At 43.3% G+C, this 14,741-nt stretch overlaps 1 protein-coding gene across 2 annotated transcripts in view; it reads left to right on the top strand.

The window, feature by feature from the left end:
- Window positions 1–14,533, top strand: part of RALGAPB (Ral GTPase activating protein non-catalytic subunit beta) — a 64,558-nt gene extending 50,025 nt beyond the window's left edge. For both annotated transcript variants that reach the window (XM_066199259.1, XM_066199258.1), the window contains exons 24-30: window positions 958–1,123; window positions 3,816–3,938; window positions 4,661–4,797; window positions 5,968–6,076; window positions 8,426–8,504; window positions 8,930–9,078; window positions 10,662–14,533. In XM_066199259.1, coding sequence (XP_066055356.1) covers window positions 958–1,123; window positions 3,816–3,938; window positions 4,661–4,797; window positions 5,968–6,076; window positions 8,426–8,504; window positions 8,930–9,078; window positions 10,662–10,855 — 957 coding nt within the window. In that variant the 3' untranslated portion in view covers window positions 10,856–14,533. The remainder of the gene's footprint in view (window positions 1–957; window positions 1,124–3,815; window positions 3,939–4,660; window positions 4,798–5,967; window positions 6,077–8,425; window positions 8,505–8,929; window positions 9,079–10,661) is intronic.
- Window positions 14,534–14,741: the final 208 nt, after the last annotated feature.

Raw genomic sequence — 14,741 nt, 5'->3', positions numbered from 1 at the left:
GATTAATAATACTTCGCTGCAGTGTGTCTAGTCACTGCTGAGCACTGTACAAGGCATTTAGGATGGAGTGTCAGGACTATGTGGCTACACAAAGCCTCCAGCCTGGGAGCTTTCCTTCCAGCGCCCATCCCTGCAGTTTCTGCTTTGTTGGGGCCTGTGTCCCCGCAGTGTTCTGCCCCTACACACGCCAAAATGATTGATGCCTCTGCCGCTAAACAAATTCCTGCATGGCCCGGAAAGGATGAATGGATTATTTGTTCCACTGACCCAAATGGTTCTGATACCCAAATCACATGTGTCCTTGTGTGCTGTTTGGTGAAGGGCTCCACTCTCACTTGGTCAGAATGAGGTAAAAATTGCCTTTACATATGGAAACATCCCAGATCTCTGTCAGAAGCAGAATTAAAGTTTAACGTGAACAGTACAGTGTGATGTTTGATTAAAGCGCACACTCAATGCTGCTGAAAATTGTTTTGGAAAATCTGTTTCATAATTTAATGTGCTGTGAGGCCTGTTCTTTAAATCACTCTATGTCGTGTACAGGTGAGTAGTGAGGAAAATACCATTCTCCTAACTCAGTCTAATAGTGAAAACTGTCTAGAAAACCCTTGTGTTACCTTTGGTGCAAAGGCAGGTTCTGCACTGAGTACTCAGTGGTTTTTCTGATGAGTGCTTGAGTCTCAAAATTGCCATTTCCAGCCCTTTAATTCACAGTTTTACAGGCTTTGAAAATGCTGCCAGAAAGTCATGTTGATGGAATAGGACAAGGCCAAGCAGGATAGGAGGATGCTGAGGAGCAGGGAATAAAGTCCATGTAGAAAATCTGGGGTTCCAGGCTTGTTCTGTAACTGTATTTGGGCAAAACCACGTTGGTGACAAAAAATTAATTTAGAAGCTGGGGAGGAAGAGGCCTGTTTCCTGCTTCTTGTACCAACATGGTACTGCTCTTGGCTTCAGATCCTGAAGAACATGGAGTCTTCCAAAATTGTTCAGCCCCACTTCCTGGAGTTCTTGCTGTCTCTTGGCTGGTCTGTTGATGTTGGGAAGCACCCTGGGTGGACTGGTCACGTCTCAACAAGCTGGTCAATCAACAGCTGCAGTGATGAAGAGGGACCTGAACAAGGTAAGACATGTAAAACATAGTAAATGTCTTTTGTAGTAAATTAAAATGTTTAGGGTCCTTTAAAAAACAAATTTCTTGCTCCTGTGTACCTATCTGAACACTGGTGCTGTTTTTGTTTGTTTTCTTGGGGTATTTTTTGTTTGTTTGTTTGTTTGGAGGTTTTCTGATAAATGATGTTTGCTAGAAAGAAGTGTGTAAATATTAAATAAAGCCTCAAGTCAGAGTGAGCAAAATTGTCTGTATGTTGTTGGGAGGAAGTAGCCTCAGCAAAAAACAAACAAACTTCTGGACTATATTTTTTAAGATTTGATGAGTCTTTATTCCATTATTCCAAACCAGTATTCAGGTGAAATTGGTTGCAGATTGTTCTGTGTATTGGCAAATAGGCTTGAAATACTGTGTGGATTTTATTTTTTTTTTTTTTTTTTAATTATTATTTTTTTTTAGTCTTCTGTAAGTAGATTAAAATGAAATATTGACTCAAGCTGCTGTTTATAGGTCCTGGAAGTGTTGGAACCCATACATGGCTCTCTGTCTTGCTTCACTGACTCAGCTTTTTTCCACTAGAGCAACTCCTCCCCTGAGCTTGTCATATACCACCCTCTCTCCATTCTGTCACCCAAAGTGATCCTCAGGAATGTGAGCTGCTATCCCAGGATGGGAAACTGGGGGTTGGGTTAGTTTCTCCCTTGCACAACTTGATCAGATTCCCTTGGAATTGGTAGTGTCTTGGGCTGGTTTCAGTGTCACTGCTCCAAGGTCCAGACCTGTTCTGGGTGATCTCCAAAGCCACAGCCTCTGGTGGGCCACCCAAAGACACTGGTAAGGCTGGTGCAGCTTGTTCATCATGCTTGGCCTGATGTTGGCATCAGATGTGACACCATTAGAGCTGCAGGTGCTTAAGCAGCACTTGCTCTGCTGTCCATTCACTGTGTCTTAGGAGTGCCCTTCACCTGTGTCTGCAGCCAGCTGGAGGCTTCTCCCTTAAGTTATGGAATAAAAGTACAAACCACAGAAGGCTGAAAGCGTTGGGGAGAGGTTAGAGTACAGAGGCGTTGCTTTCTCTGAGCGAGTCAGGATGGATTACAAAATGGCCAGGTCTGGATTTAATTTTGCTTTCAGGACACGGTCAGGCTGTGCTTTCCCAGAGGCCGAGCTCTCTGGCCTCCCTTTGGCTGTGTCACAACAACTGCAGAACACAGGTCCCTGAATTAGCAAGGGACCTGGTTTGATGTGGACTTTTCAACTCACATTGTTCAGCCATTTGAATGAAAACACAGACCACAAATAGCTGAATTAATTCAACCAGCTCAGAGAAGAAGAAACAGAAAAAGCATTCAGGAATGGAAGGGAGGAATGGCAGGTTACTTCTAATCTGGTTCTGCTGGTGAATGGGCTGGAGCACAACCCTGAGGAGCAGCTGAGGGAGCTGGGAAGGGCTCAGCCTGGAGAAAAGGAAGCTCAGGAGAGACCTTCTTGCTCTCTACAACTCCCTGAAAGGTGTTGTAGCCAGGTCAGGGTCAGTATCCCAGGTAATGAATGACAGGAGGAGAGGAAACAGCCTCAGTGAAGGTTTAAGTTGGATATTAGGGAAAATTTCTTTATGGAAGGGTGGTCTGGCATTAGCACAGGCTGCCCAGGACAGTGGTGGAGTCACCATTCCTGGGCACTCTTAAAGGAGGATTTAAAAGCTGTGCAGATGTGGGACTTGGGGACATGGGTTAGTGGTGAGTTTGGCAGGGCTGAGTTAACAGTTGGACTCAATGATCTCCAAACTAAATGATTCTGTGAGTCTAAAATAGCTTCCAGTGACTTGTGGTTAAAATAATTTCATGGGAATGAAAAATCAAAGAAATTCCTAAAGAGCTGGGTTCGAGTTGTGGTGCTGCTCCTTGGGGGCTTGTGCACTGGAGATGTGGGAACCTTTTCCTGATGCTGAAGAACGACTTGGAGTCTTCAACATGCCTCTGGCCACTTCGCTGTCAGTATGCTGAATTTCACTGCTCCAGTGACTTTTCTGAGGCAGCTATCCCAGGAACCCTTCTGTAGACTGGAGCAGAGAAATAATTCATTTTAAAGTCCTTGCTAGTTTTTCTGGAGGTGACATGGGGAAGGAAATTGGGGAGGGAAGCTCTTTTTCTATCCTGAAGGCCTGCGTTGGCCAGTTGTGGTGAGGGAATCAGTGGGGACTGAGAATGAGGAGCTTTCTTGAATTGATTGGAGACAGATCTTTTTCTAATTCTGCTTGACGGAGAAAAGACCAAAGAGAACCTGGGGAAAGTGGCTTGAATTCTAGAACAGTGTCAGACTGAAGTGATAAATGTTAGAATCCTTTGGAAATAGAATGACTAACTGATTGATGTTGCTAGACGGAATGCTCAGTAATAGATAGTAGATGTATTCTTGTGGCAGATGTGCTTACTAGGGTACTAGGAAATAAATAATCCAGTACATTGGAAATGTGTTTACAATGAAGACACTCCCAACCCAAAATGCCTTTTCCTTCAAGATAGTAAAAACATTTATCTAAGAAAGGTTGTTAGCCATGAGATTTGACTCCTTTCATTTTAAAATGAGATTTGCATGATTTCTGCTCAGTGATTGCACCTTGTATTTGAAAGCCATTTCTGATGCAGTATATAAAGAAGTAGAACTTCCTTCTGGCTAAACTTTCCTTTTCTGTCCATTTCAGATGATCTGATTATCTCAGAAGATGTTGGGGCAAGTATCTTCAATGGGCAGAAGAAGGTGCTGTATTATGCAGATGCCCTGACAGAAATTGCCTTTGTTGTCCCATCACCAGTGGAATCTCTGAGTAAGATCTCTCTGTACATTCTCTATACAAAAATAAAACCAACATTTTTTTGTTTGAGAACTCTTTCAGAAGCAAAACCTCAATAAATTAACTAAATAGTGTGTTCAGCAAGATCCTTGTCAGAAAGGTGTGGATGTTTAAATTACAGCATTCTAATCCTTAGACTCCTTCGTGATGTGGCATCTGTTCTGTGCCTTTCTCAGTCTGAGCCTCAGTAGATGTCCAGGCATGCCATGGAAGTTTTGTTGTTACCAGGGTGCTTTAGGTTGAACATGTGGTTCACCATTAACTGGTGATGCCTATTTTTTTTCCTTTCCTGTCAGTTTTGTGCTCCTGCAGCACATGGAGGAGTGTTTGTTCCACTGCTAAGTAGAGAAAGCTACAGCTTTCAGGGCATCTTTGGCATGCTTAAAGTTGCCTGGAATAAAATACGGTGTAGCCATAGGAAGGAGGAGACTGTATTCTGTAGGAAATTGCTGGGATGTGTTTAAGTCCATAGGGAGTGCTTTATTGGCAGTCTGTTTCTGGAATAACTGGCAGTTGTCTCCTAACTCATCTTCCTGCTTAGGAGGTCTATATTGACTTGACCATACATCTATACATGTCTAGTTTCAAAAGTCTTACAACATTTTTTCAGTATCAAAACCCTATATATGATGACAGCTTAAGTTTTCTTGGTGGAAGAATAAACAAACACTTCCTTTTTTTCTTCTGGCTTACAGCTGATTCACTGGAAAGTAGTGTCTCTGACCAAGAAAGTGACTCCAACATGGATTTGCTGCCAGGAATATTGAAGCAGCAGTCTCTGACACTTGAACTCTTCCCCAGTCATACAGACAATCTTAATCCCTCTCAGCGGGTAAGGCAAAACTTGCATTGAAAAATGGTGCTTTCTTTTTTTCTTTCTTTTTTTCTTTCTTTTTTTCTTTCTTTTTTTCTTTCTTTTTTTCTTTCTTTTTTTTCTTTTTTTTCTTTCTTTTTTTTCTTTCTTTTTTTTCTTTCTTTTTTTTCTTTCTTTTTTTTCTTTCTTTTTTTTCTTTCTTTTTTTCTTTCTTTTTTTCTTTCTTTTTTTCTTTCTTTTTTTCTTTCTTTTTTTCTTTCTTTTTTTCTTTCTTTTTTTCTTTCTTTTTTTCTTTCTTTTTTTCTTTCTTTTTTTCTTTCTTTTTTTTCTTTCTTTTTTTTCTTTCTTTTTTTTCTTTCTTTTTTTTCTTTCTTTTTTCCTTTCTTTTTTTCCCCCCTTTTTTTTTCCCTTTTTTTTTTTCTTTTTCTTTTTTTTTTTCTTTTTTTTTTTTTTTCAAGAAGCATATTGGCAGTGCTCAGGATTTTTGATAGTATATGATTTGGTTTCCTGGTGTGTAGAGCTACTTGTTCTTTGCCATTAATCTTTGATATCTGCTTTGGTCCTGCCAGAATTTTCATCTGCAGTAGGACATAGCAAGATTACATTACTTAAATATAAAACTTAGACATGCTAAATGGTAATACTGTGCATCCTGAAATCTTGAAATGCTTGCAAAAAAAAGTATATGAAGTATTTACAGAGTAATTCAGCCTCAAATCCGTGCTTGGAGGTTGAGGATGGATAGACATGAACACTTTTCCTACCTACCCAGTTTAAAACAGTGTGTCATTGGTGTCTGGAGTACCAGAAGTTGCTTTTGTACACTAACAAAGCAGAAAACCATGAACTGTTATATCTGGAAGTGAAACACCTATTACTGCTGATTACTTGTTTAGAATTCACTTCCGAATGTATATTTAGTTACTCATTTAAGGTCTTCAAGAACATAAGAAAAACTTGTAACTGAGTCAAAGTTGAATATATATATATAAGTTTGTATAGAATGCAAGTAGCTTGGTGACCCAGCTTGCAGTGAGTAGTCCCAGCACAGCTGCCCCTGCTCAATAGCTGACAGGTTGTACCTGGCTGAGATGTGAATGACTGAGGAACAGCTAGAAAATACTTGTTGACTGCATTATTGGACTCGCGATGTTTGCAAATGCTGTTCTTCCCTTATGTTCAAAACAGCTCAGTCCTACTTCTAGATCCAAGAGGATGCCTCAGGGCCGAACCATTCCACCAATGGGACCTGAAACGAAAGTGTATGTGGTCTGGGTGGAACGTTATGATGATATAGGTATGTACAGCTCCTAACTGTTCACTAAAGTAGCAACAGGGCAGGAACGAGAGGAAAAACTGTTGGGTTTTGTTTTGTTTTGTTGTTTTTTTAATAAAATGCTAGATCATGGAACCACAGACTGGTTTGAATTGGAGGAACTTAAAGCTTTTTAGTCCCAAACCCCTTCCAAGTGCAAGGACACCTTCCGCTAAACCAGGTTGTTCCCATGCTCCGTCCAGCCTGAACACTTCCAGGGATGGGGCAGCCACAGCTTGTCTGGGCAACCTGTGCCAGGGCCTTACCACCCTTGCCATCAAAATAAGTCTTCATTAATGAAGTCTGTAACAGTGCTAAGATTCTGAATCAGTTCTTCAATATTTGAGTTGTGATCTATAGGATGTACACGAATCAGTGGCATATGTAGGTCTGAAGTTTCCTTCAGCACTGACAGTGCCTGTGAAATGCTGTCGTGGAGCTTCTTAAGCTCAGCACCCAAGGTGGGTGTGTTCCTCTGCTTTTGAGTTCTCCTTGGCTGTTGTCTCCTAGGAGTGGATCTGGTTTTTATCCTTTTAAAAAATGGCTTCTGACACTCGCTGCTTCTGTGTTGGAGGGATCATCATCCTCCTTGGTGTGATGGCATCTTCGGAACTCCATGTTCTCTCTTCAGGGGAGGGCTGGTTTGTTCTGCACTCAGGGTGCCTGCTTCATGCTCCCTTTCTGCTGTGTTGCTCAGGCAAGCTCCTGCTCCTCATGCAACTTTGTTTCTTAGTTTGGTGTTTACTAACTGCTCTGGGAGAGACCCAGCTTTGCTTATTCTGTTACAGCCATGGCATGGCCTTGGTGAACAGCATTAAGGAATTCTTTGTCCCTAGGAGCTTCTTCTGTGCTGGCTCCAAGCCGTGGCCTGGCCTTAGTGCTATGTGAGAGTCTCTGTGCACTGGCCTAGCCCAGCAGTGTCTGCAAGACTGGCCAGGAACTGCTGCTTTATTCTGTCTTTGATTTCTAATCCTGATTCCCAGTCTGGCAGTAAGGGTGGATCTTAATTAAGGCCTTAGCTCCTTCCAGAGTAAAGCAACCAAGGGAATGGGAGCAGCAATCAAGAGGAAGCTTCCTGTTAAGTGTAGATATAAATTCTCAGGAAGACCACCTTGTCCACAGCATGTCCCTCAGAGCCTTACTGAGATCAGGAGGCAGACAGCAAGTTCTGCATCATCATTTCCTTTTCTAGACATTGGCCCAGAGTGTGTTCCCAGCTGGTGTCCCTGACCCCTTCACTGCAGGGGCAAACAGCTGTGCTACACAGGCGTGCTTCTGCTTGACTGTTTCTTTCAGGAGCTCTAGGAATCTCCCAGAGTTCTGGGCCTCAAGCTGAATAAGTGAGTTTGTGAACCTCAGTAAGCCTGGCAGTTGGATGGAGGGAAGGGCAGCTCTTGGAAGTGACTCCTAGCCCAGAGGCTCTGCCATATGCTACTTATGTTCTTGGCTTTTACCTTATGCTTCTGGTACGGTACATCTTTGAGTCTGGACAGTGAAAAGCTGTCACTTTGTAGTCAAGGTTATCATCCCGATGCCAACTGCCTGCCCTCCCTCTTGCTCCGTCTCAGAGTGTGTCTATGGCTTGCCATGCTCTCCCTCTGCTTGTTCCAGCTGTTATGTACCCTTAGCATCCCAGCTCTGATGACAACATCTGGGTTTGGGCCTTAGGCTCCTTCTGCTGCAAGCACTGTCCTGCTGCCTGAACTGTACTGCTGTGAGAAAATCTAAACATCTCTTAACCCCTGAACAAGGTGTTGGGAAGTGCCAAATCCCCTTAAGGGATTTTTCCTCATTCACCTTCATTATCCAGTCTTTGTTACCAAGTGCATGGCACCAGAGTTGCAGGTTGTGGTGGAGATCCACAGAGCTTGGGCTTGAGGAAGGATATCATGTTTGTGGGATGAGGGCTCAAGGGAACTGTAGGTGTGAGTGGTTGGCATTGTTCAATGCTCCTAGCAGTATTCTGGAGGCTGATTACTTGTGGATGGGTGAAGATGCAGTGGATAATAATTTGAAAGCTCTTTTTGTGGTTGAAGTAGTTCATTTCCTTCCTGCTTTCACGGTTCCTCTGGAGATTTTGACCTTTGGGTTGAGAGAATGGAGGTTTGGGACCTCATTTGCTGAGTGCAGATGGCTGAGGTGTGTGTACCCTCCATGACTGCTGAAACTGGAAGCCAAACAAAGACACTATCTGTGCAAGAACACTAGTGGTATAAATGCTTGAGGACTGCATTGTTTTGACTGATGATAAATAATCTTTCCTTGTACACAAGAAAAACAAATCCAAAACTATATCAAATAAACTTTATTTGGTGCATTCTGTTCTTACAGAAAACTTCCCCCTCCCTGACCTGGTATCTGAGACTAGCACTGGTGTGGAAACCACAGCCAATAGTAGCACTTCCCTGAGGTAAGGCCGCTCTTATTTTCATAATTTTTATTGGTTTCTCAGTGGACTGTTTTTTGGTTGAAAAAGTGAAAGAGCTTTTCATATCACTGCAGATAAAATATAAATTAAAGAACAGAGAATGTGCAGAAAATGTCTGTGTCTGTGATAAGTCTCCCTCGTGACTGACTCCCTTGTGAGGTGGTTAATGCTGCATACACACTGTACCCTGGCTGCAGGGCTCTCCAGTCCTTTGGGGACAGACATCATAGGCACAACATGACTGAAAGAGCCCTTCTGAGGGTCCAGAGCATGCCCCAGGATCCTGCTGCCTTAGCCATGAGGCATTTTAAAACTTTCTTTTAACACCTAGAGGGGTCACTTTCCCTCTATAGATTAATTGAAACAGTGCTTTAAAACTGATTCAACAGTTGTGGTTTTTCCTTAAGATCTACCATTCCTGAGAAGGAAGTTCCTGTGATCTTCATCCATCCTTTAAACACTGGCTTATTCAGGATAAAACTACATGGAGCAACTGGGAAATTCAACATGGTTATCCCACTGGTGGATGGAATGATAGTCAGTAGGAGAGCTCTTGGTAAGCTAAAAGGTTTTAGGAATGTTCGTGTTTATATTTTACGTTTTAAAAAATAATGCATTGGCAAAGTACATGGTCTGGAATCTTTCTCTGGAAAAAATGTTAGGCAATGCTGAACAAATGAAAGCCATGCTTTTTGCAGCAGCAGTGGGAGCAGGAACAGCAGAGGGAGCAGGTGGACAGTGCCTGGCTGCCAGGATAGCAGGAGAGAGCGCTGGAACTAGGAACAGGGCCTGTTTAGAAAGGAGAGCAAAATGTGACTCTGGTGTTTAGCGCAGAGAACCAAGGTGCACCAGAGGGTGCTATGGAATTTGTTACTTTGCTGGCATACTGTGTGTTCCTTCTGCTTTAGAAGTGAAACACGGATTAAAACCACAGCATTTTTGATTGTGTGTTCAGTGCCATGCAGTCTTGTATTAACTGGTTCCGTTGTGTGCCTTCTGCCTTTTCCTCTATTCCTGAATGAATTCACGGACCTGTCCTGGTATTGGTGCTATTTAGCTTCAGTAACTGGAAATTCCACCCAGCAGGAGCAGTACACAGGACAGAGTAAGGATAGGATACCTGTACATAACCATAAAGCTGCTGTTGGAGGTGACTTTCAGGTTCTGGGGTTTGTATGCTTAATTCAGTGATTGGCAAACTGAAGCCAGACCTTGCCCCTTAAATAACATTTATGAATTCAGCTGATACAGTGGCTTTTACTGAAAAACTTATCAGGTATGTTTTCCTAGAGTTGGGCTTGTTTTTCTGCTGCATCAGGACTGTTAATGTAATGAAATTTTTCTCATCTCCTAAGTTCAGCAGGTGTAGTTTGTGTGCAGGGAGGTCCTCTAAATGTTCCTGTCTTTATGAAAGAGCTTGTGAAGCAGCAAAGGGGGTAAGGGATACTTGCTTCCTTAGAGGCATAGAAATTTCCTTTCAGAATAAAATGAGATGAAGTTACTGCCAGCTTTTGAGAGCTACTACTTCCATTCCCCACCTCCTCCTCCATATGTATCCAGCAGTGTGAGTTACAGAGGGGTGACAAAAGTGGGAAGGCAGTGAGGGGAAGAGAAATTTGTTTGCAGCCACAACCCATCAGGTCTTTCCTCATCTCCTCTCCAAGGAGAAGGCTCTGCAATTTCTACTGGAAAAAGGTACTGGCAGGTACTTTTTTCATTCTTAAGCCTCCCCTGGAATTACCTGGTGTGACCTCAGGGCCCAACTGAGGTCCAGATATGACGTAGCTGGGGCTGTGGTACTGTGACTCTAGTATTGACTGCCCTGGGTTTGCCCTCTTGTTCCAAGGGTGCTGTTCCAGGCAGCTGCTTGGCTCTGGTAAAGCAGAGAATCCTCCTCCTCCTCCAGCCAGCTTAGGGTACCACTGCGTGAGTCCCTTTCTTCATCCTTTACAGTGAAGGTCTGGACAAGCATGGGCACCATGGCTGGCTGTTATCAACTGTCGATGGAGAAAAGTTCTTGACTTGGTGGGGCTGAACATCTCCCCTGGGTTTAGATGGGACAGAACTCAAAATTGTCTTTGGCTGAGAAGGGTTGCAGGACTGAATTTAAACTTGATTCAAATGTTGTTTCTTTTTCAGGTTTTTTAGTAAGACAGACAGTAATAAATATTTGTCGGAGAAAGAGGCTGGAAAGTGATTCATACAACCCCCCTCATGTCCGCCGAAAACAGAAAATAGCAGATATTGTCAATAAATACCGCAACAGGCAGCTGGAGCCAGAGTTTTATACCTCGCTTTTCCAGGAGGTTGGGCTCAAGAACTGCAACCCCTAGGTCATTATCCTTCCAGGACAATTAGATCAGAGCTTGGTGGCTACACTAATGAAAATAGTTAAATAACAACAACAAATTTTCTCAGCCCTCTGGAATTCAGGAAATCATGTTCTAGCACCAGTCAGCAGATACCATGTGGGAGGAATGAGAAATGAATCTGAAACATTGCAGTTGGGATATTGACTTGATTCACCTACCCTCAGAAGATTACTGAATTCCAGTCTTCCTGGATGCTAGCAAAATAATGTCTTCACTCAGTCATCCTTTCCAGACTAATTAGGAACTGTAGGTGTCTTGCTCTGAGGGGAAAACAATCAAAGTAAAGCCGTCTGCATATGAGGATGGAATAAGAATACAAACAAACCTGCCATTAGCCACCTTGCTGCACCCGCATGTCCAAGGGTAAGGGAGCAGGATCTTTCCTTGGAGGAAGAGTCTGTACCAGAGCATTAACTCTCCCGCTCTCAAAGACATTTTCAGTCCCTCTTCAGTGCTCAACACAAGATCCTTCACTGGCTGTAACCCATCTGTGTACCAGAAATAAGAGGAGGAAGATTGCTTGGAAAGAGTAGGCCCTGAAATCCAAAGCCCAGCTGCTGTAAGTGGCCACTCCCTCCAGGGCTCCGAGTGGGTCCATCTGCATGTGAGACAGCCACCACCACCTGAAATTAACTGACTTTCCAAAAGGAGCTATTATTGGATAAGAGCTTTTGGTTTTATAAAAGCAAGGTTATGACTTCCAGGTCTGTTGCAAAATGTCACATTTAATTTCAGTAGCTTGATTTTTATTTTTATTTTTTTTTTAATGCATCTACTTAATTTATTTTGAAGTGTCTGTATCTCCTACTCACCATTTCCATAAAAAGCATTAACATCACTTGCCTTCCTTCCATTGGATTGAAATCTGAGATTTTGGGGCTGCCTCCTCCCTGTTATTTATAGCATGAGCAGTTTTTGCAGCTTCTACAACACTTTTCAGAAGCTCCTGTTAAACAGACTGAACAACTCAAAAAGAAAATTCACAAATTCTTTTTCCCATTAATTTCAATGCCATGAAAGCCCCTTTGAGGTTATAACTTCACATTGTTTTGAATCTCCTGTATGTTCTCACATTCAGCAGCTGTGCTTCCCTTCCACCTGGGTCAGGAGTTTTCATTATCGGGCTGTGGCTTTGATGTGTTCAGGACTCAAAGGATGTGCTGGGAAAAGAAGTTTACAGCTACAGGTGTGATATTGGGATCTCAGAGGTGTGGTGGGTGTGGGCAGCCCTGGGAGTGCCTCTGACTCCTGGCATATCCCAGCTGGTGTTGCAGCAGTGAATTGTGGCTGACACTTCTGGGGAGGTGCAGCCTGACAGCAGCAGGGAATCCTGATCCTTCCAGCACTGGATAATGGAAGAGCATGACTTAACAGGAATTTGGGGAGCCCTTCACATTATTTCCAAAGTGGTTTTAATGAGCTGTGCTATGCATTGTAGTAATACCTGTCAGGCACTGAATTTTGATATTTCAGAGCTACTTTTTGCAATAGTTCTGACCTGAAGCAGTTTTAATTGTTTTATTATGACTTATCTACCAAGGACAGATCTCACTCCTGGCTTTCCATGTCATTTTTTCACAAAGAGTTCATGGAAACACAGGCCCCTAAAAATACATGTGAATGGACTTTGAGGTGGTCAACCAAGGTGACGTGTGTTTGTTGCAGGGAACAAGTGCACTGACTTCTCATTCAGGAGCTCTGGAATTTGATGCAGATGAATAAAAAGTGAAAAAATGAAACCACCCAAAGAGAACTCCTGTGGCAGGATGCTTGCTGCCCGGGTGGCACATGGCAGGAGGAGCTCCAGGGCAGCATTTGGGTGCATTGGCCAAGCTATGCAGGGGACTTGGACAGCTTCATTCCTCTGCCAAACTCTTGCCAGGAGCAATTTAATGCACACACGCTAAATTTACCCACACTGTGAATGCACCTATTGGATCTAATTAATGGCCGAAGAAACTTGAGCCCACTGGTTTAAAAGGCATGAGCAATACACGTGTAACCAGTAAACATCCTGAGCAATCCCTGTGTCTGCACACTGATAGTGTAACAGCAACCCCGTCTCCATGGCTGAGTGTTACAGTCCTGGCAGATGGAGCACAGCTGCACCAGGTGCTGCTGTCAGGGAGTTGGGAGCAGTCATGGATGGAGAGATGGGTGTTGGGACAAACCCTGAGCGGTTTTCTGGCAGGGATAGCCAAGTGGACTGCCTGAAGGTACGATTTGGCAGGAGTCTGGAAAGAAGGGAACTTGGTCACATTGTGGCCACTCCCAATGCTAGGGGGTGGATGTTTAGAACATGGGTCAGTTGAGTTGTAGAACCAGCTAGTGAGCAGATTACAGGTGGTGTGACCTGGCTGTAAGTGGTGGGATTGGCTCTCTGGAAAAGTGAGCCTTCAGGAAAGTCACAGTTCAGTATAAAAATGTTGTGAGGGGCTGTGCTGCCATCCCTTATGGTTTGGGTGCTGATCACAGCAGTGAGCATCCTGGGCAGACTGCCAGTGCAGGGTGCCTGCAGGGACTGTCCCTTCTTCCCCAGGATGTGTGGAAGTCTTCATAACAAAATGCACCCCACCAGTCTGGGAGTTATATCCATCTCCTCTCAAAGTCTGACCAAACTCCAATGCCTTTAGCTAGTCCAGAGCACTGTCTTTAGAGTGTTTCCCCTGAAGGGTCAGAGCAAATGAGGTTTATTTGCAAGAGTTAGGCAAGAATACAGTTGTTTGTTTGTTTTTTTTTTATATCACAAACTGCTGCATAAAATTTCTGACTTGCTGAGTCAAGTGGCTTGGGTCAGCATCCCTGTCCATCAGAGGGGATGAGTGCTGACACCCCCCCACCCCCAATCTGCAGGTCATCCACAGTAACTAAACTGGGACTCTTCATCAAACCTTTCAGTCTGGGTTGTTTTAACAGAGCAGGAGGTGGCCACTGTCACAAACACAGTGTTGAAATTACATTTTAGTACCTTAACAGACACTTGTAAAGAAAAGCCATTCTTTTAAAAGTACTTCTAGGAAGGCATTAGAACCTTACAGCAAACCGGAGAGGTGGATGACTGCCTGTGGAAATTGGTGCATCTGTGGGTAGCAGCGTGCAGAGCCGGAGGGAGGAGCAGCCCCGGCTGTCCCTGGGCTCTACCTGCTGGCTTCTCTGTAGGTCACAGTGTTTCTTTTCACAAGGTTTTGCATGCCCAGGAAGAGGAGGGAACTAAATTTCAGCCTCACAGACAAATTTGATGCATTTTTGTGATCGTGCAATTGAGTGATACCTTTGAAGGCAAACACAGCCCTTTTCCCCCTGGATTTAGCAAGAGCAATTAGAAGTGAGAATGCCAGATATCATGTGCTTCAATCATAGACAATTTGTATGAATTCCTGTATGTTGCCAAGACATGAACGTTCTGTTCTTATTGTATTTTTCTGTAAATATTCCTGGCGCTAAGTTGTAAAGTAAAGGTAAAATGTAAATATGAAGATGTGAACTATGTTCTGTTGTCTCTAGTAGTTTATCTCTTATTTGTTTAGGGAAGGCACACAAAGGCTTGTTTGTATTTATGCCAATTCTTTGTCCGGGAGAAATAAATCAAATATTGAATGTAACACAATTAGTTCAATAAATTTTAAAGATTCTTATCTAGTAACTTTGCACCGGTCCATTTTTAATATTCTCCAAAACCTTGGTTGAAATTCTCCAATGGAGATGTTTCCCAGGACAACAGCAGACAGAGTTAGCCGAATTGCACATCCTCTGCACCTCAGTAGCTCTGGGAACAGTGAGGCTCAAAGGTAAGGAAATCATGTTGCATCTCAATAGTCCGGGGAGTGAAAACATGAAAGACTGTCTT

The sequence above is a fragment of the Chamaea fasciata genome, unplaced genomic scaffold (assembly GCF_029207755.1).
Source record: "Chamaea fasciata isolate MVZ Bird 193981 ecotype frontalis unplaced genomic scaffold, bChaFas1.0.hap1 SCAF_17, whole genome shotgun sequence".
Classification (NCBI taxonomy): Eukaryota; Metazoa; Chordata; class Aves; order Passeriformes; family Sylviidae; genus Chamaea; species Chamaea fasciata.
Note: the sequence above shows the minus strand (reverse complement) of the source record. Positions and strands in the feature narration are given on the sequence as shown.